This window comes from Oryctolagus cuniculus, chromosome 19 (genome assembly GCF_051225735.1).
Source record: "Oryctolagus cuniculus isolate XC-2025 breed Fujian yellow rabbit chromosome 19, ASM5122573v1, whole genome shotgun sequence".
Taxonomy (NCBI): Eukaryota; Metazoa; Chordata; class Mammalia; order Lagomorpha; family Leporidae; genus Oryctolagus; species Oryctolagus cuniculus.
Window position 1 is genome coordinate 59,632,040 of NC_142885.1, and position 24,863 is coordinate 59,656,902.

General features: G+C 48.2%; 2 protein-coding genes across 6 annotated transcripts in view; one reads left to right on the forward strand and one right to left on the reverse strand.

Annotated features, from left to right (window-relative positions):
* Positions 1-24,863, reverse strand: part of PDILT (protein disulfide isomerase like, testis expressed) — a 57,158-nt gene that overhangs the window by 28,556 nt on the left and 3,739 nt on the right. The gene's annotated exons all lie outside the window — the stretch shown is intronic.
* Positions 1,838-24,752, forward strand: ACSM5 (acyl-CoA synthetase medium chain family member 5). The gene is made up of 15 exons (XM_002711766.6): positions 1,838-1,908; positions 2,368-2,493; positions 3,348-3,573; positions 7,545-7,755; positions 9,467-9,674; positions 11,049-11,192; positions 13,252-13,405; positions 15,390-15,469; positions 16,969-17,092; positions 17,773-17,853; positions 17,967-18,068; positions 20,543-20,670; positions 20,755-20,854; positions 23,046-23,165; positions 23,768-24,752. Exons 3-15 carry the CDS (start codon positions 3,370-3,372, stop codon positions 23,849-23,851), a joined length of 1,740 nt encoding a protein of 579 aa, XP_002711812.3. The 5' UTR covers positions 1,838-1,908; positions 2,368-2,493; positions 3,348-3,369; the 3' UTR covers positions 23,852-24,752.

Here is a 24,863-nt window from a genome sequence, read left to right on the forward strand (position 1 = left end):
TGTTGAGTAAGAGGTGGCCCCGCCCATGGACCGCAGGGGCTAGAGACTGTGTGGAGGGCCAGGGGCAAAGTGGAAAGTGGGGTGCTGGCAGGGGGCTGGAAGGGCCCTGTGTTCCCTGCGAGTTATATGGCCTTGAGCGTGTCACTCCCTCTCTCTGAGATTCAGCGTCCCCTCCTGTAAAATGGCATACAGTTCACAGGGGTGTAGGGCATCAGACAAGGCGGTACACCCAACAGGAACCACCATGTTCCCCTGGAGGGCAGGAAGCCCCTCACCCATCACCACCCCAGCCTTGGCCCCCACTGCTCGTTCTCCACTCGTTCTGCTCCAGTCACACTGGTCCTCAAATACGACTGCTGCCTTGGGGTCTGCCTTCCTCTGGGGAAGGTCACCACCCAGGTTCACTGCCTGGGACCCAGGAGAGGACTGGGCCCTGTGGTCAGGCTTGATGGAGAGGGAGAGGGGCCACCCATCGAAATGGGCCACAATAGGGTGGGATTTTGCACAGCACCTAAGACACCACTTGGGACGTCTGCACCCCATATCTGAGTGCCTGGGTTCGAGTCCTGTCTCTGCTTCTGATCTAACTTCCTGGTAATGCACACTCTGTTAATACCACACTCAGCCGGTGGCAGCTCAAGAACTTGGGTCCCTGTCACTTACATGGGAGTCCTGGCTAGAGTTCCAGGTTCTTGCTGTCAGCCTTCAATATTATAGGCATTTGGGAGTAGACCAGTTAGAAGATTCCCCCCCCTTTCAAATAAATAATGAATTTTAAAAACTTTTTAAAAATAAAGCAATGAGCTACACAGGTCAGGAAATAAGACAGAACCACAGAGGGACAGCACACATTGAGGGGTAATGTCTTGGTCCTTTTTCTGAGGCTGGACAATTTCTAAAGAGCAGAAATTTTATCTGGCTCATGACTCTAGAAGCTGAGAAGCCCAGGCACCCAGTACCGGTACCTGCTCACCCTCTGGCGAGGGCCTACTTACAATGTCACGACACACACACGGCACCATATTGTGAGGCAGGGTAAGCGTGCTGGAGAAAGCTCACTTTCACAATGCAGCCACTCCTGGGATAACCCATCGGTACACTCACAGATCTATCCACTCCCCAATGGCCCTGTCTCTCAATGCTTCTGCAAAGGGGACCACGAGTCCAAGATGTGACACATGGGGGATATGTCCCAACCACTGGCAATAAACACCTGGTGTGTACTGAATTACTACAGAGAGGGCCAGCTGATGCTCAAGCACCCGGTCTGGAAGACACCCATGCGCCCTCCTCCATCAGGGGACTTCAGTCCCATTCTGGGGCTGACAAAGGTGCTTGGATGAGCATGTGAATTTAGGTAGGGTACACTTACTGGCATTATTTCTAGTGAATTTAGAGAGCTGTGCAGCCATGGCCATAGGAAGAGACCCATGCTCCTAGAAGTCACTTCCTGTCCCTGAGCCTGTCCCCAGGAAGCCACTCTTCACCTTCAGTCTGTTTACACAGGAGAGTACATATCATTCTCACAATCCTATCCTTTCTGTTAAAACAAAGTCCTGTGCTCTTTTCGGGTTAAATGGTGACCTGAGGTTCCACGGGACACTTCCACCCTGGGGACGTGACGGGAGGCAGCCACCAGGCACTAGAGCTGGGATTTCATCTTCCAGCCACTAGCCATTGTTGAGAAGAACTTGGCCATGGCTCCTTGCCATGGTTCAAAGTGTTCTGAAACCACAGGCAGCTGGCACAGGCTCTGGCTCCGCCCTCTGGCAGCGGCAGCGCCTTGGCCCAAAGTTCCCTGTGGGAGGCTGAGTCAGCTGCTCTTCCGCAGCTTCCTGAGGCCTTCCGGCCTGTCCCAGGGCTGTAGCACGCCACCGGTCCTTCCACCTCGTCCAGGACCCCAGTGAGGTAAGTTCAGCAGTGTCTGCTGCCCCTGAGGCAGGCTGATGAAGCCAAGGAGGAAATGGCCTGGGAAACTCGGGGAGGAGGCCTGAGGGCTCTGATTAGCCACTGCAGAGAAGCCAGAGGAACCCAGTGGCAGAAGGCGAAGAAAAGGGCAGGGACAGAGTTCAGGAGAGGCAGGAGGAGCGAGCTCCAGGACTGGTGGCCGAGGCAGCAGCTGAGGCCTAGGTTTTCTGAGAGGTGAAATCTGGGACTGCTTTTCCCCTCCAAGCCTCAGATTCTTTCTCTGTAAAAAATGGAGAAAATAACACGGGTGACATGGAGCTGGGTAAGGATTCAAGGAAATCAGGTGGCGAAAGCTGGGTCCCCAGCGGGCCTCCTGGACCCGGGAGCTGTGACTGGGCTCCTTGCTGCTGTGAGGCATCACAGCTGCGCATCAAGGCTCCCACCTTCTCTTGTTATCAGCACCAACAGGAAGGCGGCAGGAAGAACTGATGCTGGAGAGATCGACCTCAGCCCACTGAATCGCAAACGTTCATGCGCACAGGAAGCACCTGGGGGTGCTGCTAACAAGCAGACTCTAGTCCACAGGTGAGTGGGAGGGGGCTGAGATTTTGCAGTCATAACTAGCATCCAGGTATGGCTGCTGTTGCTTTTGCTGCTGGTCCCAAGACCACACTTGGAGCAACAAGACCCTGAAGCTGTACCACGCCATAGAGGACCATGGGATGCTGGGGCTGTGGGGCGCCTGAATTGCAGCTCAGAGGTACGCGCTCATGGGTATAAAATACACTTTGGATCTTGAGGACTTAGTAGAAAACAACCATGAAAAATATCCAGTAATTCCTTTCCATCTTGAGTCCATGTTGACATGATACTTTTCCTGTATCGTTAACTCAGGTTTATGACTGTAATTCATTTCACCTGTTGCTTTTTTGCTTTTCTTCATAAAAATGCTAGAAAATTACAAATTGTATGTGTGGCTCATATTCTCCAAGGGCACTTCTAAAAGTTCATGAAAAATGTATATTATGGGAAAAAAAGAGCATGATTTCAATTTTCTATTTGTACCAAAATAAGATTTTTACTATAACAATTGTTACTTCCTTCATGCTGCTGCTGGACAGGGCTGGGTCCCAGCTTTCTCTGGCTCTGTCTGGCCATGTCAGGATTGGCAAAGGTTGTAGGAGGGATCCCTGGGAAGGACTGAGCGGTGCAGAGTGGGCTCTGAGCTCCTGACTGCAGGCTGCTGGAGAGCCACAGGCAAGGAGAGGCAGAAATGGTGGATCTTGGATTCCAAGAACAATGACACAGCCAAGCTGAGACTGAAGTCCAAAGTGTGCCCTTCGCATCGGTTGTCGGCAACGATCCCCCCACCCCCGGGGACCGACCGCCAGCTCCTCCCACAGCCAGAACTCAGCACAATGCCCTCTCTTCTCTCTTAGGTGACAGACAGGACAAGACGACATGGGGCTGTGGCTAAGAGGCGTGGTCCTGCGGGCACTCAGGAGCTCCCGGGGATTCTGCGCGTCTCATGGGCGGCTGCCACCTCCACCTGTCCCTCAGAAGGTGGTGTCCACCTGGGAAGCCATTAACCAGGGGAGGCAGCCGGTGCCTGAGTACTTCAACTTTGCCCATGATGTGTTGGACACGTGGAGTCAGATAGAAAAGGTAAGGCCCGCCCTGTCCCGTGTCCATCTCGGATACCCCAGGCTGCCCTCAGCTTCCCCAGTGAGACTTACAGCTAGAAGATCTGTTGGTTTGGGAGTTTGCAAGACTTAAACTGTTATCTGTTAGCATTTAAGTCCTAGGGGGAAATTGTGACCAAGTGATGGGAGCCATACATGGCCTTGCCCATGCTGAGCTCAAGGTCACAGGAGGAACACAGGGTGGAACAGGCTGAATTCTCTGTATGTCTCAGCATAAGCTTTCTTTCTTATTTTCCCTTCTATATGTGTCTGTTGCATCTCTCTCTGTATTTTATAATTACATTTTATTTATGTCAATGATCCTAATTTTCTTTTGTAGTAGGGGAATACAAAATTTTCTTCCAAAGACATTTATGTATCTTAATTTTTAAAAATTCTAAATTTATTCATTTTTTCTTTTTTATTTGAAAGGCAGAGAAAGAGATTCTCCATCCGCTGGTTCCCTTTCCCAAATGCCTGCAATAGCCAAGGCTGGGCCAGGCTGAACCCCTGACCCTGGAACTCCATCTGGGTCTCCTACATGAGTAGCAGGGGCCCACCTGCTGCCTCCCAAGATGCACATTACAGGAAGTTGAACTGGAAGTAGAGGACCCACGACATGAACCAGACCCTCTCATAAGGGATGGGGCATCCCAAGGGCTGACATAACTGTTGAACTGTTGAAATGCCCAGCCACCCTGATTTTTAAGAACCTTGTTTAGGCCGGCGCCGCGGCTCACTAGGCTAATCCTCCACCTAGCGGCGCCGGCACACCGGGTTCTAGTCCCGGTCGGGGCGCCGGATTCTGTCCCGGTTGCCCCTCTTCCAGGCCAGCCCTCTGCTGTGGCCAGGGAGTGCAGTGGAGGATGGCCCAGGTGCTTGGGCCCTGCACCCCATGGGAGACCAGGAAAAGCACCTGGCTCCTGGCTCCTGCCATCGGATCAGCGCGGTGCGCCGGCCGCAGCGCGCCGGCCGCGGCGGCCATTGGAGGGTGAACCAACGGCAAAGGAAGACCTTTCTCTCTGTCTCTCTCTCTCACTGTCCACTCTGCCTGTCAAAAAAAAAATAAAAAAATAAAAAAAAAATAAAGAGAAAAAAAAAAGAACCTTGTTTAAAGAAAAAAATCAGGTAAATACAGGGCAAGTGTTCGGCCTAATGGTTGTTAAGATGCTCACATCCCATATCATAGTGCTAGCATTCAAGCTTCTGCTCCAGCTCCTGATTCCAGCTTCCGGCTGAACTGAACTCTGGGAAGCAGCAGGTGATGGCTCAAGTAAAGTGGGTCCCTGCCAGTTACATGAGAGACTGGGTCGAGTTCCCAGGCTTTGGCCTGGCCCAGCTGCTGCAGGCATTTCGGGGGTGAACCAGCAGATGGGAACCGGCTCTTGCTTGCTCTCTCTCTCTCAAACATTTTTTGAATGAAGTAAATAATACTGTTCTTAAAGATGGTCATATTATATTCCTGGCAGCTAGCAGATATGGCAAAACTTAGGAAAGTGCCCAAGATTTAAAAGCAGGCCTTACTGATAGATGCAGTTCACCCACGTACTTGAAGTGTGAAATCAGACAAGTGCCCTAAGCTTTCTGAATCTCAGTTTTCTCATCCACATAATGGGAGTCCTATCATATGTGCCTTGAAGTTGTAAGAATTCAATAAGAGGTGTATGTAAGAGATAGAGCCAGGATCTCTACAGCGACAATATACCCCAAACTGTCCTACCTATTCAATGCAATCTTTATGAAATCCCTAAGACTTCCTTATAGAAACTGACGATCTTATCCAAAAACTCCTCTGGAAATGCATAGGACCCAACAGTGCCCAAAATAATCTTGAAAAAGCAAAACAAAGTTGGAGGAGTCCCATTTCTCTATTTCAAAGCCCAGTACAAAGTCACAGTAATCAAGCCGGTGTGGCAGAGGTATGAAGACAGAAGAGGAGGAATGGGATGCAGCAAGTCTAGAAATAAATGCGTACATCTATGGTGAGTTAGTTTCCAACAAAGATGCCAAGACAATCTGATGGGGAGAGAATTGTCTTCCCAACTAATGGTGCTGGGATGAGTGGGTACTCACAGGCAAAAGAATGCATCCCCTAAGTCGCACTCCATATCAAAGTTAACCCTAAATGGGTCAAAGACATAAATGAAGGATCAGAAATTACATAATTTATAGAGGAAACGTAGGTAAACCTCTGGGACCTTGGATAAGGCAGTGGTTTCAAAAGCACAAGTATCAAAACAAAGAATTAGTTGCATTTCATGAAGATTTATGTTTGTATATCAAAGTAAGATAGCCTGCAGAAGGGGAGAAAACAAAAAAGATAAAATAACCACAGTGGATGAAGATGTAGAAGAATAGAACCCTCTGACTTCGAAGGTATGAATGTAAAATGGTGCAGCACTGTGGACTCCCCCAAAAAGGCAGAGATATAATATTACCCGGTAGTTTCACTCCTAGTTGCATGTACAAGAGGATAGAAAACATGTGCTTGCAAAATCTTGTACACAAATACCCATAGCAACCTCATTCACAATAACCAAACAATGGAGCCAGTCCTAATGTCCATCAGCTGATAAACAGAATGTTGGGGTGGGCACTGTGACACTACATGTACACATTCCCTGTTAAAGTGCCTAATGTTGCATCCTGCCTCTGCTTCTGACCCAGCTCCCAGCTAATGCACACCCGGGGAGGCAGCAGATGATGGATCAAGTAATTGGGTCCTTGCCACTCATGTGAGACCCAGATGGAGTTCCTAGCCCCTGGCTCCAGGCTGGCCCAGCCCTGGCCATTGCAGGCATTTGGGAAGGGAACCAGTAGAAGGAAGCTAGCTCACTCGCTCACTCTCCCCACCCTCCACACTGTCTGCCTTTCAAATAAAGGGTAATAAACGAATAAGTATTTTAATGTGGTCTATATAAAGAACAGAATATTATTCAGCCATTAAGAGGAATGTAGTATCAACACATGTCACAGCATAGATAAACCTTGGAAATATTATACTAGGTAAAAGAAATCAGACATAAAAGGTAACACATTATATGATTCCATTCCTACTAAATGTCTGGAATTAGCAAATCCATGGAGGCAGAAAGTTGATAAGGGGCTGTCAGGCAGAGGGATCAGGAAATTGACTGCTAATTTCTGAAGTATTTTTTTAGGATGACAAAAATATTCTTAAACTAGATAGCAGCGATAGTTCCAACTTATTGACTATAAGCTAAAACAGTGAACTGTGTACTTTAAAATGATGATTTTATAGTGTGCAAATACTATTTCAAAAAAAACGGAAGAATACAGAGGATAGTGTAAATTATATGCTATCTTTTGCATTTAATAGGTAGTATGGAGGGTGGACAATGGGCATAGCAGATAAGATGTCTCTTGGGATGGTAGTATTCCATACTAGAGTATCTGAGTTCAATTCCTGGCTCTGCTTTCAATTCTAGCTTCCTGCAATTGGGTACCCTAGGAGACAGTAGGCAAGGGCTCAAGTTGTTGGGTCCCTGCCACCCCCCTGGGAGATCTGAATTCAACTCCCAGCTCCTGGCTATGGCCTGGCCATGCCCCAGCTACTGTGGGTACTTGGGGGAATGAAATAGTGGATAGGAGATCTCTTTCTCTCTCAAATAAATAATAAAATGTTGAACAATAAAATTCTATTAGTTTTTAAAAGGTAGCATGAGAAAAAATATATTTACCTAAAGAAATACTGAAGGAATACTAAAGATACAATAAAATTGGTTGCTCATTGAGGCAGGTGAGGTGGGCATAGAGTAGATAGGCAGAAAGAATGAAGCAAGCCTTCTAAAGGATATCGCTCCACACTGTTGTGATTTTTGAACTCTGAATATGCTCAATGTATCAACTATTGTAAGAAATAGGATAAATATTTTTTAAATGCAAACAGAAGTCCTGGCTTCTACTTTCTTTTCTGCCTGCATCTCTGTCTAGGCTGGGCATCGACCCCCAAATCCTGCCTTCTGGTGGGTGGGTGCTACAGGAGCAGAAGTCAAGTGGAGCTTCGAGGAACTGGGCAAGCAGTCCAGGAAGGCAGCCAATGTTCTAGGTGACGCTTGTGGGCTGCAGCCTGGGGACAGGATGATGCTGGTGCTCCCACGACTCCCGGAGTGGTGGCTGATCAGTGTGGCTTCTATGCGGACAGGTCAGTAGCAGGGCTGGGGCTCCCAACTGGGGTGCACAACACACCAGAGCTTTGCAGCACCCACAGGTCTAGGAGATGGAGCAAAATGAACCATGTGTGGAGTTTTGTTTACTTCCTCTTCACCTAATGATTGCAAACTTGATTGTGCACAGGGACCAGACAGCAGTGCCATTGATCAAAGCAGGCCCACTTAATGAAGGTCAATGTGTAAGGAGCTCCTATACTTTTTTTGGAGCACCTGCTATGTGCTGGGTACTGTGTTAAGCAATTCACATGATCAAAACTTCTTTTGGCAATTGTTGCTGTGGATTTGTTCTGAGAGGAGGAGCATGGTGGGGGCAAGAGACGCAGAGTCACCACACAGACCCCAGGAGTTGGGTGAAAGTAGGCCAAAGGCGAGTAGCCTGCAGACTCATTTATTTCAGTTGGTACAGCAGCTTATATAGCTGAGGCAGCCAATCTGGTCAAGGGGTGCTTTATGCCCTAGCCAATCACAGCCTGTTACCAGGCAGGCTCCCTTGCCATGTGGTTTCCAAAGCCATCCAATCACAGCCTGTTGCCAGGCAGGCTCTGTTGCCAGCAGCCATCTTGGCATGGCCTTCTCATTCCACCACATTTCCCCCTTTTCATTTATTTTTGAGCAACGGGAGGCATGATTCTTGGCCATACCATTGTTGACCCCCTTTCCATGTGGTCTCCGTACGCAGCTGTGCCTGTCTTAGGTTATCTCCCAGGGGATCTTACCCGTCATTGACTAACCAGCGCTCAAAACGGGAGACCACAGGAGTGCTTGCTCAGACGAGGGTAGGAATGAGGAACAATGGTAATCAGGAATGGCGTGACTGCACACAGGCTGTGGACCATTTGAGTGGCTGACCAGAGCTAGTGGGGTCTAAAACAGTAGCAGATGTGGCTATGGGCAGTTCCTCAGGATAGGATGATAGGGCAGGTGCGTCTGAATACAATGCAGACTCTCAGTCTTGTTCAGCTGGTTCTGGTTGGCTGTCAGTTGCAGACTTGATGTTTCTGGCTGGTACCCAAATGGGCTGTCCTGCATCCTTTGGAAAGACACAAGCATATCCTCAGCCCTTGTTTAGCAGAAGCCTTTCTACAGGCATTGGAATCCAGGGCCTGAATTTTTCGTTCACACCTACATTAACGACAAATGTGTGGGTGGGATAGGGTCTAGTGGCTGCACTGAGAGTCTGGGGTGCCCGGGGACTGCCACAAATGTGGGGATCTTCACTGGCTATGGATGGGATTACCTTGCATGGGTTATTGCCTTGAGGTTGTCTAAGTTCATCCCACGGATATTTGAGGGGTAGCTGACTAGGCATTGCTGTGTTGTCTGCTGTCGTGTCATTTTCACTGTCGGAGCTCTCTCTAAGTCATCAACTGTTACTTGTGAGGCAGAGGCCTAGAGTGACAGGCTCTTATCACTCACAGATTCATTATGTTTAGTAATCTGTGTGGGCTTCTGAGAGGGGGGTATCTTTCCCATGTTGGAGCACTTAAGAGCAGCACCACCACACCAACTCTAGCCAAAGGAAAGACACGCACAGCACTGCTGCCATAACAAAACAAACTCCTTCTGGATTTCATTATCATCATCTTTCCAACCCTCTCCAGCTCTTCATGAACCCATCTCTGACTCTTACCCAGAGGTCCTTGCCCGCTATTGGGTCACCATGCGTTCTCTGTGTGATGTCAGGGGTCGTCGTGATTCCGGGTGTCTCTCAGCTGACGGAGAAGGACCTCAAGTACCGGCTGCAGGCGTCCAGGGCGAAGTGCATTATCACCGACGACTCTCTAGCTCCACGGGTGGAAGCCATCAGCACTGACTGCCCCTCCCTCCAGACCAAGCTGCTGGTGTCAGACAGTAGCCGGCCAGGCTGGATGAACTTTAGGGCACTCCTCCGGTGAGTTGGGGCTCTCCAGGAGGACATCACTAAATAGAGAAGTCAATGTGTTTCTGCTTTAAGCCACAAGAGATGAAATGCATTGCTGATTGCACATGAAGGGAGGGAATTGGAGAGGAATGCTCACTTTGGAAGCCAGACTGATCCCCTTAATATTCAAGGTCATGCACTCAATTAGTACTGGGTTTGTCACTAGCTTTTAATTTGCCTATATATTGATACAAGTAGTTTAAAGAGCTACTAGCCAGAAAATATGAAATGGCCTATAAAATACATTTGGTACGTAGTAGATAGTTGATTGATGATAAAGCAGCTGCCATGTATTGAGTGCTTCGTATATGCCTGACACTGCACTGGGTAACCATTTTATTCATGCAATGAATAATGAACACCTGTTTTGTGACACGCATCATGTTTGCTGTTCAGAACACTGTAGTGAATAAGACACCATCTCATTTATAAAGGACACCTTAACTCTATTTTCCTGGTATGGAAACCGAGGCTTGCTCAAGAAGCTAAAAAGGAGTCAAATAAGGGTCGGAGGGAGCCAAAGCCACATTTCCCTTGGAACAAGAAACTGCTGGAAGCCTATTTAGGAATTTGAGACATGTCCTGCTCTGAAGCCAGAAACTAGAAGGCGCTCCCCTTGGAGACCTTCCCAACCGAGTCAGAAGTGCCCATTCCACAGGGCAACTGCATCAGATTCACCTGGCTCCTGCTTCGAATTCAGGTCCCAAGACTCTACACCTGACCGACTTAACCAGCAGCTCTGAGTGAGCGCTCTGCGAATCTGTTTTTCACAAACTCAGCCCAGTGATTTTGATAAGCTGCAAGGTTGTCCTGGATCAGCAGTTTTCCATTTTTCGGCTGTCACTAGAATTACCCAAGCTCAAAATACTTAATTTTCTGATTTGATTTTGCCCAGGGTAGGGTCCAACGATATTTCTTTTAGAAACCTACCAGGGGATCCCAAGGTGCCAGTGAGTTCTCAGAACTCTGTTACCCAGATCATCTCAAAGCCCTGAATTGGGGAACCCTTTAGAAAACAGCTCTCCTTAGGAATTGTGTGTGTGTGTGTGTGTAGTTCTGAAAAGCACAGAAACATGGATGTGTGTGTGGTCACCAGAGTCATCATGTTCTGGTAGGAAAGCATGGGCTCCTTTGTCACTTAGCCATTTTAAGCCTTGGTTTCCTTGCTTCCCAAATAGTTATGACAGACCTCACCCTGTGAGGTAGCTGTAGGCAGTGCAAACCGAAGCTCTCAGCACAGCCTCTCATACGTGGCATTTATTGAAATGTTGGCTAGAGATATTGTTTGTACCATTATTCCTTCCTACTGCTCTGAGTACCACCTGGTGCCTTTACCTTATCCAGAGAGGCATCGGCAGAGCACTCCTGCCTGAGGACCCAGAGCCGAGACTCACTGGCCATCTACTTCACCAGTGGCACTACGGGAGCCCCCAAGATGGTCGAGCACTCTCAGTGCAGCTATGGACTGGGTTTTGTGACCTGTGGAAGGTACGGGGACAGCTTGTCTCGGAGGGTGAGTGGGCCGAGGTGAGTGCTGGGGGAGTGACAGAAGCAGAGGTCAGAGATCAACAAGAAGCAAATCAGGGCCGGCGCCGTGGCTCAATAGGCTAATCCTCCGCCTGCAGCACCGGCACACAGGATTCTAGTCCCGGTCGGGGCACTGGGTTCTAGTCCTGGTTGCCCCTCTTCCAGGCCAGCTCTCTTCTGTGGCCAGGGAAGGCAGTGGAGGATGGCCCAAGTGCTTGGGCCCTGCACCTGCATGGGAGACCAGGAGAAGCACCTGGCTCCTGGTTGTGTGTTAAATCATTGATCTGTTGATGGACATTTAGGCTGCTTCCACATTTTGGCTATGATCAATGAGGCTGCTATGAACACTAGTGCACAAATGGCCGTTCAAGTCCCTGCTTTTAATTCTTTGGGGATATACTCAGAAATGAAATTGCAGGATCCTTTGGTGATTCTATGCTTAATATTTTGAGAAACACTGGATAGCAGAGCACTTCAAAAAAAATCTGTGGAAAGACGGAGTTAAAAAATAAGTTGATTTTGTGCAAAATGCTTGAAATCCACGTACACGACTTGGCTTCAACAAGTTCATGGGAATGAGTGCTAAGGAAAGCGTAGGCACGGGAATTCTGAATGTATTTTGAACATAAACCTAGTAAGATTTTCTAAGTTTCAATGTGGAATGAGAGAGTGGACTCAATGGTAAGTCAAGGATGGCCAGAGAATTAAATGACAGGGGAAGACTGTGCAATAAGCTGTCTGTGGGTGGGGATATAAAGAGTTCATTCTGTGCACTGCAAATTCAAAAGGCTTATTAGACATCTCCACACCACCAGTTAGAAGTGTTGAGAAGCCACTTGGATATGTGTTGAGAGTTATGAGAAAGATGGCTTAATAAGAAGAGTAAGACAAAGACAAGAGAAGAGGTCTCAGGACAGAGTGCCTGAATCTTTTCTGCATGGAAGGGGAGGCCAGGAGGATTCAGCAGAGGTGAGAAAGGAGTAGCAACCAGTGGAGAGGAGGAGGAGAACCAGGAGTGCATGTGTCCTGGAGTCCTAGTGCAGAACACAACTGCTTTTCTCTCTTCCGTGTTTGCAAGCACTGCTTGCTCTTCCTAGCATGCACCTCCTTTTCTGCCTCATCTCTGCAACACCAACCCATCATTTCTGTCTAACTCAAGTGTCAACTCCTCTGCAGAAACATGCCCCAAACCCCGTCTCCACCCTTGCTCTAGACTCAGTCTCTATTCTCTGTCATTTCACAAGGTATTTTTTTTATTTGACAGGTAAAGTCACAGACAGTGAGAGAGACAGAGAGAAAGGTCTTCCTTCCATTGGTTCACCCCCTAAATGGCCGCTACAGCCGGAGCTACACCGATCTGAAGCCAGGAGCTTCCTCCTGGTCTCCCATGTAGGTACAGGTGCCTAAGCACTTGGGCCATCCTCCACTGCCTTCCTGGGCCACAGCAGAGAGCTGGACTGGAAGAGGAGCAGCCAGGACTAGAACCCGGCACCCACATGGGACACCAGCACTGCAGGTGGAGGATTAGCCAAGCGAGCCATGGCGCCGGCCCTCACAACAGTTTCTGTTTAACTCTATTCAAACGTTCTCTCCAGAGGCGTCCCAGATATTTATATTTACTAACCTATAAGCTCCTCCAAGCAAAAGTAATCATTCACTTCTGTTTTTCTAAGGCTAAATCCAGACTAAACACTGAATAAATTTGGCTGAATAAAGTGCCCTTATCAAACTTTATTGAGATTATTTACTCCTTATATATCATTTCTACTACACTGTTAACTCCTTGAAAATGTGAGGTCTTTTAAATTCTATACCCCTAGCTTAGGGCCTAGCTACACAGAAGATGCTCAGTAAGTACTTATTCAAATAGTGGTTGACTTGATTGCTCTTGAGTAGTTTAGACAAGTGCAACTGAGGATCCATTCTGGACAGGACTCCAAATAAGTTGATGTGCATTACGTAGTCCTTTTTAAAGGTAGAGGCATTATGGAAGATGCTGACTTTCTCTAAATTTTGGCAGGCAATGGGTGGCCTTGACTGAATCAGATATCTTCTGGAATACGACCGACACTGGATGGGTGAAAGCAGCCTGGACTCTTTTCTCTGCCTGGTCCAATGGAGCTTGCATTTTTGTGCATGAACTGCCTCGAGTTGATGCCAAAGTTATTTTGAATGTGAGAAACAAAAACACTTCTTATATGTTGAGAGTAAATGAAATGGGTGGGATATAGGTATGGAGGCTGTGGGAGAAAAGGCATGAACCAGTGACTACAAGGCTTCTTTGATGCTGATATTGACCAAAAACACTCCTGTGACCTTCTGCCATCTGGTTTCTCCCCACTTGGCCACCTTCCATCACTGCCTACATTCTAATAAGTGCCCTGGACATAAGACCCTGTCCTATCTCCACACCACTGCAAATCCTATTTCTTCTGTACTAGGTGCCTGTCTCTCTCAACCACCACAAATACATTTGTTTATTTGTCAAAATCTTGGATAAAATCTTCAACATCAAGTGTTACCATCTATGGTGCTTCACTTAAGTATTTTGCCCAACTACAGAATCCTACTGACTCCTCTAACTCTCTTGGAGGAGTTCATAGGAGAATATACGAGAACAGGCACTGCCAGTGAAGATATGAGCCACTTTTCCTATGCCCCCACATCCTGTCAGCTGCTCTTTTCTCTGGGGCAAGCTGTGTCCCATGTGGCTAATAGCAAGGCCATATCACCAGTTAGACCTGCCCTCTGCTCCTACATCTTCCTTGTGCAAGCAGTGTTGCTTTGAGAATGTCACTTAACCTCCCAGAGCCTGTTTCCTCATCTGTAACAAAGGGATAACATAGTTCCATGGAACAGATGTGAGAATGAATGGCACAAGGCATAGGGGCTGGCACATAGTAGGCTCTTAACACATACTGATCATTATGGTCAAACTCATTATCATTATTCATGTAGGGATTGACTGGCCCACACATGTGCCTTTCCCTCCACTGCTTCCAGCTCTGGCACACTGTTTTCATTATTTACTGCAGTGTGCTGAATAACCCCCAGAACTTAGCAGCTTTAAACTTAGTTATTATCTCATAGTTTTTTTTTTTTACTGTGAAGAATCTGGAATCAACTTAAATAGCACTGTCTCTCATGAGATCAAGGTCATGATGTCAGTTAGGTACACCCATGTTCCTAGTAGCATTATTCATAATAGCTGAAAGGTAGGAATAACACAAGTATTCATGAATGGATGAAAAAAAATGTGGAATATCCATGTAATAGAATATTATTCAGCCTATAAAAGCTGACATAGGCTTTAATATGGGTATACCTTGACGACATTATGCTAGGTGAAATAAGCCAGACACAAAAGGACAGATGTTGTTGATGCCACTTACATGAGATAGCTAGAATAGTCAAATCCATAGAGACAGGAAGTAGAATTGTGGTTACCAGGGTTAGAGACATGGTAATGACATGTTTGGGAGCTTGTAATGGGTGTTTCAGCTCAGAAAAATAAAAATAATTCTGGAGACTTGTGATTTCAGTGTGAACAGACTCAGTGACCCTACTCTGTGCATACTTTCAAATGGTCAAGGGGGTCAATTCTGTGTTGCATGCCTCCTGCCCCAGTAATCATAATAATAAATATCAGCTAGGACTGGAGGCACCTTTGGGGGTGTGAGGTTGGGGAGTCTGATGCAAGTCACTGGTGGCTTTCTGCAGACTCAGCTTCTCATAGGCTATTGGTCAGAAGCTCTGTCTCTCACTGTACACACTGAATGACTTGGGTGAGCTTACAACGTAGTGCCTCACCTCCAGCCCCATCCCCCCAGAATGAGCTAGCCAAGAGAGGGAGAGAGTGGGAAAGCATCCAAGACAGAAGCCATAGTCTTCTAATCCTAATCCCCAAAGTGGTATCTACTCCCTCATGGTGTGCTACTGACCATACAAACCAACCATGGTACAATGTGGGAGGGGATCCCCTGAGGACACAAACATGTTGTTACAGTCACTGGAACCATTCTGCAGGCTACATATCACACACGGCTTCCAACTTCTCTGTTTTGGTAACAAAAATAGAAAGACCCAGTTTGTCCATGCCACTTGCACAAAGTCCTGCCCTACAACTGAGAGCTTCTTCCACCTTCTGTTTTTGTCTAGACTCTCTCCACGTTCCCGATCACCAACCTCTGCTGTGTCGCAACCGTCTACCGGCTGCTTGTACAGGAGGATCTGACCAGGTACAGCCCACCCACTTTGTGCTTTGAGGGCCAAAATATGTGAATAGACAGCACAGGCACCCTCTCATTCCAACATTCTCCCTGTGGATAGCTCCCCTCCGGTGAATGCACAGCGACATCTGCTGGCAGGACAGGGCCAAGGGCTGAGCTGAGTGGAGATAGGAGCTCTTGCTTCTTTGACATCCTCTCCCAAGCCCTGAGATGTTGTCCTTGCATCTCTCCTTCGATTCTAATCACATATATCTGGCCATGAAGTGTCTGAAAGAGGGTGTCCTTCCTCACCTCTCAAGGTATCTTCCATAATGTCGGAATCTACTCCACTTAGGTTTTGGCTAAAGCACTCATCTATTCACGAAGTTTGGTTGAATAAAACGAATGAGACCCAAAGGAAACGTTGATTGGAAACATATTTGAAATCAGTTTTTTTTTAAATACTTTAAATAATTTGTTGAACTGAGAGGTAGTTTTACAACGCATTTAATGTCTTTGGGAATTTTTGGCCAATCAGTCAGAATGTTGTGGTTCTTAGAGGGTGACTTTATCTTCTCAATTTTTGATTGACTCATTGTTTTGAATCATATGGTTGTCACAATTTATTACATGAAACTTAGCAAGTTCTGCCAAGCCTGCTCTATGAGGTTCTGATTTTATCTCAAACTAGGATAGGATTGATGACTTATTATTTGAAAGTCAGGGCCGGTGCTGCGGCTCACTAGGCTAATCCTCCGCCCGCGGCGCCGGAACATCGGGTTCTAGTCCCGGCCAGGGCGCCGGATTCTGTCCCGGTTGCCCCTCTTCCAGGCCAGCTCTCTGCTGTGGCCTGGGAAGGCAGTGGAGGATGGCCCAAGTGCTTGGGCCCTGCACCTGCATGGGAGACCAGGAGAAGCACCTGGCTCCTGGTTTCGGATCAGCACGGTGCGCCGGCTGCAGCGCACCGGCCGCAGCAGCCATTGGAGGGTGAAGCAACGGCAAAAGGAAGACCTTTCTCTCTGTTTCTCTCTCACTGTCCACTCTGCCTGCCAAAAAAAAAAAAAAAAAAAAAAAAAAAAAGTCAGAGAGACAGACACAGGAGAGATATCTCCTATCCACTGGTTCACTGCCCAAATGCCTACAATAGCCAAGGGTGGGCCAAGCCAATTCAGGAGCCTAGAACTCAGGTTCTCCACACAGGTAGCAGAGACCCAAGTACTTGAGTCATCTCCTGCTGCCTCCCAGGGTACACATCAGTAGGAAGCTGGAGTAGACAACAGAACCAGGTTTCTGGACCCAGACACTCTGATATGGGATATATTAGATATGGGCGTACCAAGTGGCAGATTAATTGCTGCACCAAACACCTTTCCCTGGTGGATTTTTTTAAGTCACCTGTGCCTGCAAAGATGGGAGCACTTGGAACAGATCAGAAAATAGGGGAGTTCAGCCTCTAGTTCCTTTTGGGGTCTGGACAGTGTATGGGAATGACGTGCTGACACCTGTGGCCTTGTCTTCACCTGAGAAAGGTACAAGTTTCAGAGCCTGAGGCATTGCTCGTCCGGAGGCGAGGCCCTCAACCCTGATGTGAGGGAGAAGTGGAAGCTCCAGACTGGCCTGGAACTGCTGGAAGGCTATGGACAGTCAGAAACGGTGAGTGCTGTGGGGCCAGCTCCCTGCCCTGGGCCACCTCCACCTGAGCTCTCAGCCCGGCAGTCTTCTGCCCTTCCAGCTGTTCTCTCCCTGTCAGGGACTGCCTGGTCTCCCGCGGGAGAAGCTGGTGTCATAACTCCTATCAGAGTTTTCCTTCCCTTTGGGGTTAAAGATAATTTAAAGTGAACTTTACAATTATACCATGACCAGCAAAGCAACTCTCATGGTCAAGGGTGGTGTGAGTCTCCACCAGGACAGCCGACATCTGCCTGTTCAGAGCCCAGGGTCTTAAGCAGTGTCCCTACAGCCAACAGGGTAAAGATTTGCCCATCAACTCTGTTTTGGTTTAGTGACTTGTTAAGGTCTTTATGTGTGAGTGCCCATTGGAGGGCTCCAGGAACATCTGTTGACTACAAAAAGCAGAGGAGAGAGAAGAAAGGTGATGAGGAGAAGAAGAGAGGAAGGAAAGAAAGAGGCAAGGGAGGGAAGAGAAAGAAGGGGTAAGAAAGGAGGCAAAAAAGAGAGAAGGGAAGAGAGGAAAGAGAAGAAAGTGAAGGAGAAGGAGGAGGGAGGGAGAAAGAGTTAGAAGGCAGAGTGAGAGAAAGGTGTGGACCAGAAGAGAAGCTAAAACACTAAAGCTAAGGCGTTAGGGCTTCTCATTGGTACCGTCTTCTCTGCAGGTGTTAATCTGTGCCAATCTAAAAGGCACACCCATCAAGTCTGGATCCATGGGGAAAGCGGTCCCACCTTACGATGTGCAGGTAGGACGCTCTCCCAACCCACCCTAGTACCTGGAAGATGAGTAAGATGCATGTGCTGGGTTAGCCCAGGCTTGTTCAGGTGCTCAGACCCCCTCCTGTGATCTCTCTGCCAGATTGTGGATGACGAGGGCAACATCCTGCCTCGAGGAGAGGAGGGGAACATTGGCGTCCGCGTCAGACCCATAAGACCCTTCTGCTTCTTCAATCACTATCTGGTAAGAGGCAAGGAATGACCATTCTCCTAGCAACTGCTGCATACCAAGCACGAGGCACTGCTCTTTAGACACAGCTATTTGCTTCACCCTTGAAACGAGTACTGTAATTAATGAGGTACTATAAATGATAAGCTCACCTGTCATTGATAAGAAAGCTAAGAGGGTGGAGCAACTCACCCAATGGGCTTGCAGATGGTGGGATTGAAATGAGGTGTGTCTGAGAGTGCAAACATGTGACAAGGCCACACCCCTCCATTATAATAATGAGAAAATGGAGGTTCAGGGAAGGGAAGGGATTTAGCAAAGGCCACACTTCAATCTCGTGTCTGAGCAAGTTTTCAGGATTCTTTCCTGTGGTTTCCTGGCAGGGCCTGTGCCCTAGGATTTCAGTCCAAGTTTCTGAGATGATCAGTATGGTCATGTGTTGCCAACACTTCAGTCAAGGACCACCTGTATGACAATGCACACCCCCCCCCCCCCCGCAAATTCCCATGGCTCAGTGACATCATAATGCAACGTGTTATCTGTGTTTACTGGGTCTCTTGGCTGGGGGAGGCCACGCTAGGTGATTGGCCCGTTCTGTCGAGGTTTGTTTAAGTTCAGCCTCCGATGTCTGTATGATGAAGTTGCTCCACAGCACACCTGCCCAGAGCGGAGTGGATGCCTGTTGTCAATGGCTGTAATCACTTCTCCTCTGTATGCACCTCAGACAACATTCACCATGGGCTTTCCTCCTCCCAACTCTCCTCTATAAACTCTGAAACCAGGCTGTGCATAAGCAGCACCTGGAGAGCCCCACCTTGGCCAGTGGTGGGGATCGGCTCCCAGGTGACTCACACGTGCAGCCAAGACTGAGCCGCTCGCTACAGACATTCCAGACACTAGGCTCTCGGTCAAGCACAGGACTGGAAGAAGCAGATAGAAAACCATTTGTTTTGGGATGTTGTGGTTTAGTGGTTTTTCTGTGACTACAAGAGAAATCATCTTTACCTGTGTTTCACTGAAAAATCATAGAAACTTATCTCCAAGATACCCCAACAGCTTTGTAATCATGCCAAGCAGAGATCATGTTAAAATTCCTATGTGTTTCCTTCAAATCATTTTTGTATACAATAGCAACTCCTTGACCTTCCTAGGAAGCTGATGCAATCATGGTTTCTTGACTGCCTGCTCCGTGCCTCCGGGTTGGCAGCGCCACTCGTGGGGCTCACATACACAGCCTCCCTGTGCCACGTCACTTCACAGAGTACCAGCGTAAACTATAAGGCTGTCTACTGGAAAAGAAGCTTTCCTTTCTTCAATTTTTTCTTTCCACTGCCAGAACCAGCAAATAGTTTTCTTTCCAGCTCACTTTTGACTAAGAGAAAGAGGGGGTTGTGGGCAGAGTTTTTAAGACCCTGTTTCGGATGCCCACATCCTTTATCAATGTGCCCAGTTCAAGGCCCGGCTCTGCTTCCTGAAGGGTAGCAGGTGATGGCCCAAGTGCTTTGTTCCTTGCCACCTACGTAGGAGACCCAGATTGAGTTCCAGGCTCCTGGATTCAGCCTGGCCTAGAACAAGCTGTTGCAGGCATCTGGGGGAGTGAACTAGTGGATGGAAAAGCTCTCTCTCGCTCTCTCTCTCTCTCTCTGCCTTTCAAATAAATAAAAAGAACTCATAAAAAAATATTAAATCTCTTTAAGAAAATCGTGACACCTAAGAAAAGGAACAGAGATGCCAGACTAGAGTTGCCTTGTGAGTTATGGGTGGTCAGCTGGGCTGACAGGTTAGACCCACCCTCCCCAACAAAAGCATGCACAGTTCGAATTCTTGGCCATTCCCCAACAGTGGCTGTATCGATTCATACTCGCACAAGAATCCTGAAGGTAAAACACCGTGTTTCCAGACACTTGTGGTCCCACTCATTGCCAGTCTGAGTATAATGGCTTGGACCTCCTGAGAAATTAGTTTGAGAATAGGTAGCCAGGACTATGATAATAGTCATACCATTTGGCTCAGGGATTCCAGATTTGGAAATCACTACACAGAAAAGAACTCAACATGCAATCACTCAATAAGTAAAACACTTGACACTCAAAGATGTTCACTGCAAGCACTGTTTATAACTAACAAAGCAGGAAGGATTCGGGATTTGAAACTCGAGAAGTGGTTCAGTGAATTGTAGTAGATCAACAGTCTGGTGGGTGTACAGTGGTATGTGCCAGTATTCTTGGTTTGTGTTTCCTGAATTACTAGTGAAGTTGAATTTTGGAAATGCTTGTTCTTGCTTGCTGCCAATGGATACTGAGCTGTCTTTTCTAAGTGATTATTTTACCTATTCTTGATCCTTTGTTGTACGAGTAGCAAGCATCATTTCTTAGACTGTAGCCTATATTTTCACTTTCTTTCAGGTCTTTTTATCGAGCAGAAGTTGTCGTTTCATTTAGTCAACTCAGTATGTTTTCCTTCTATGATGGACTCTGTTTGTCTTTTAGGACAATCCTGAGAAGACAGCGGCAACAGAGAAAGGGGACTTTTACATCACAGGGGACCGAGCCTACATGGACGAGGATGGCTACTTCTGGTTCATGGGGAGGAATGACGACGTGATCAACTCCTCAAGGTTCCGCTGTCTGCTCTCTGCAATCTCTAGGACGTACCACAGAGGGGAGGAGCCCACTGCTCAGCGTCTGTCTTTCTCTTCCAGCTACCGGATCGGGCCTGTGGAAGTGGAGAGTGCCCTGGCTGAGCATCCAGCTGTCCTTGAGTCTGCTGTGGTCAGCAGCCCAGACCCCATCAGGGGCGAGGTAAGTGTCCAGCCACAAAATGGCCTCCTGTTTCTGTACCCATAGCACCCAACAGAACTAGAAGGAGGGCCCAGATTTCCCCACACAGCTTGCCGCCATCCAGGTACCACAAAGCTGAGATGGCAGCATCAGGCACACATTCTCTCTGGTCCAGCAGTGCCCTTGCCTTTGCCTCTGGAAGGGATTGGGGGGAGCCTGACCTGTGAGCCACATAAAGCCTGTGAAATCACCTGGGTGGGGCCCTGCCAAGGCAACTGCAGGTGAGACCCAAAGTTCAATACATCCATAGCAGGCTGGTTTTCTTTTTTATTTTTTATTTTGACAGGCAGAGTGGACAGTGAGAGAGAGAGAGACAGAAAGGTCTTCATTTATCATTGGTTCACCCTCCAATGGCCACTGCAGCCGGCATGCTGTGGCCGGCACACCGCGCTGATCCAAAGCAGGAGCCAGATGCTTCTCCTGGTCTCCCATGCAGGTGCAGGGTCCAAGGACCTGGGCCATCCTCCACTGTACTCCTGGGCCACATCAGAGAGCTGGCCTGGAAGAGGGGCAACTGGGACAGAATCCAGCGCCCAGACTGGGACTAGAACCCGGTGTGCCGGCGCCACAGGCGGAGGATTAGCCTATTGAGCTGTGGCGCCGGCCAACAGGCTGGTTTTCAAGCTGATAGCTTCGTAATGCCTGTGAATAATGTTATAAATATCCAATGGCCTTTGGCAGAAAAGAAGGTTCCCCACCCCTGCTAGAGGGACACAATGGGCAAATATTAGACTGGTTTTAACGGGACAGAGAACTAGATCCCAAGGAGGCTGACTAGGGGACAGATCTTGGTGGCAGGTGCAGGATAGCCATCCTACCCGACAAAAAGCCCTTTTCTGTTTGCAGATGAGGCCATCACAAGCACACCAGACCTGCCTGCTGGTGGCTCTAGCCTGGGAGGGAGCACCAACGTGAAGAACAACAGAATATATGTCCAAAATGACCTTGATACACCAGAAAAGTGGGCCCGATTTAATAACCTGGGCTTTTGCAGGAGAAATGCAAACTCCTTCCTATGAACCCTAAAGAGATAGATGAATGGGAATGATCCGCTTGCAGGGCTGTAAATCCCACCAAATCCTCCAGTGCTATGTCTTAGGGAAGTCAGCGCAACCTCAGCCTGCGTCCTCAGAAACACCAGTGCTACAGGAATGCCTCTCAGAGTCTGGTCCCTGGACTGTCGGCAGCTGTATCATCTGGGGCTCTTGTTTAAAAACAGATGTGCAGACCTCAGGTCAAACTTGCTGAACCAGAGTGACTAGAGATGCAGCCCAGGGGATCTGCACTTTGGCCCCTTGCCAAGTGACTCCCCACTAAAGTGTGTGGCCACCAATACAGAATGAGGCAGGTGAGAGTCTCATGCATGTGCTGGAGAAAGCACACCTGGAAAAGTGTGTCTCGTCCCACATGTTGTGAATCACTGGGGCTGGGTGCTCAGAGTTAGTGCAGGCCTGGCACACAGAAAGTGATCAATAACAGTTTCATAGCTCTCAAAGGGAGAGAAAGCTCTTCTGAAAAGCCAGATCTACCTGAATGAGTGAATGGGATGAAGGTATTCAAGGACAATGAATTCCCTTTAGCAGGATTTGGTTATTCTGGTTTCGATAAGCAACTAAGTGGCCTTGTAAGCCCTTCCATTCCTGTTCCGTTCTGCCTGAGCTTGGGGACCCCCATCCTCCTTGGCAAGAGCAGCCTGCGGGAAAGATCTGGGCAAGAGAGCCAAGGTGCAGAATGTCCCACCAGGATGCCTAGAACGGAAGTGCTGCCACTCAGTGTGTGCTGGCTGCAAACGCTCATCCACTCGTCTCCAGAAGACCCAACGGCCCGTGGAAATGGCTGTGTGTTCCTCAGCCCTGGCCAGGAACTCCTGCCTAGTTAGGGAAACCTGGAAGCAAAGGGCCACAGGGACTCGAAACTCCTTTCTGCAAAGTATTTGCCTCTTAAGAGAAGCCATGTTGGTTCATGTTGTATGGGGAGTGGTCTGAGAAGTAGATAGGGGTCCCCTAGTAGTTGGCTTGAAAAGGTGAGCAACAGGAAAGATGCTGGCTGCAGCCAGTGACTGGTAGAACTGAGCGTGATCTCCAAGGCTAGCTGAAAGGGGCAGGAGCTGTTGTGCAAGGCTTGATGGCTGGCGTTTGCTTCTCCCCTCCAGGTGGTGAAGGCATTCATAGTCCTTTCCCCAGAGTACTCCTCTCACGACCCAGAGGCCCTGACCCGGGAGCTCCAGGACCACGTGAAAAGGGTGACTGCTCCGTACAAATACCCCAGGAAGGTAAACACTGGGAGTTCTAAAACGTGACAGTTGGGAAATCAGATGGGCACATGCTCCCTGGGCTCCCACGTTTAGGGCCGGGCACAGCGGCAGAGAGGACTCGTTAAACTCCAGGTGCTGCTTCAGTGCTGGGTTTCTTCCCTGAGGCCTTCCCAAAGCTCACTGTGTTACTCTAAGCAATGAGCTGGACGAGGGAGGCATTTGGCCCAGCAGTTCAGGGCCACGTTAGAGTACCTGCGTGTGATACCCAGCTCTGGCGGCAGAATCCAGCTTGCTGCTAATACCACCCATGTGGGAGACCTAGGCAGACCCAGCCCCAGCAGTTGTGGGGACTGCGGGAGTGAATGAGCAGACAGGAGTCTCCTCTTCTCTCCTCCCTCCCTTCCAATTAACTATAAAAGAAGTGACCTGTGAAACAGAGGCAGGACCTGGCACTAAAATGCTGAAAGATCTGCTGCTCTAGTCTTTCATGCTCTGGATTGTTGCCCCCTGCAGAAAATCCTGACCCATGGAAACTTTGCAACTCAGTGGGAGAAGGGAAAAGACTTTTACCCTTTAATGGGCAATGATTTCTAAGTGATTTTTGTTGTTTTGGTCACTAGGTGGCCTTTGTTTCAGAACTGCCGAAGACAGTTTCTGGAAAGATCCAAAGGAGTAAATTGAGAAACCAAGAGTGGGGGAGATGAGGAGCAACCCCAGAGAGGCCCTTCTCGGACGTTCTCACAAGAAGCTGGTGAGGTCACTGGTCAGCCCTGGTGTGCAGTGTCAACCCCTCAGTTCCACAGACATCAGGGCTGCCCAGCTTCCAGATGGCCATCTGCAGGGTCACCCAGGACCCTGGAAGGTGAAGAACAATGCTGACCCAGCGTTCACGGCCACTGCCCAGTCTAGCAAGTGCTCAGGAGCTCCACGTCCTCTGCTATGGGGCATCTTAGCACCCTGCCTGCTGGTCTCAGAGCCACCCCTGGAAGGGACAGGTCACTGCAGCCATAAACACCTCCAGCCTCCCTCTCTGCCAGTGGGAGCGTGAGGGCTTAGCTTTAACCCTCTGAATGACAGCATTTGATAACAGCACTCAGGGCAATAAAAAATGGCCATGTCCCTTAACCCAGATTCCATCATTGGGAATCACTTAAAAGAAAGCACTCAACATGCAGAAAACATTTGTTGTATAAATGAAAACTAAAAACATTAATGTCCAAATAACAGGGACATGATGAACTAAATTGTTGTAGATTAACCTGTTAAAATAATGGCCTGGCCAGTAAAAATACTTAAGGGGACCGTCTATCATGTCTTAGGGGAAAATGTAAGCTGTTTTAATTTTACAAAGCAGAATAAAAATAATAAATGCATCCTGGAGAATCACAACTCAGAAAAACAAAGGGAAAATTATAGTTGGAAAGATTAGGAGGGGATACGCTAAAATGTGAAGAGTATTTTCCTGGGGACTGAGGAGGGAGGGAAGGTGATGGGTGGTCACTTGTTTCCTTTGCTTTCTGTATCTCTGCATTTTCCAAGTGTTCTTACTAGGTAGATAACAACGATTTTAATAAAACATCATTCTAGAGAGATGATCTCGAAAAACCATACTCTGCTTCTTGTCTGGGTCTCCGTCCACATTCACCACACCTCCCTGCAATGCTAGTATGTTAGGTTCCATCCAGGAAGGAAGCAAGAACCTGAACAAAGCCATGT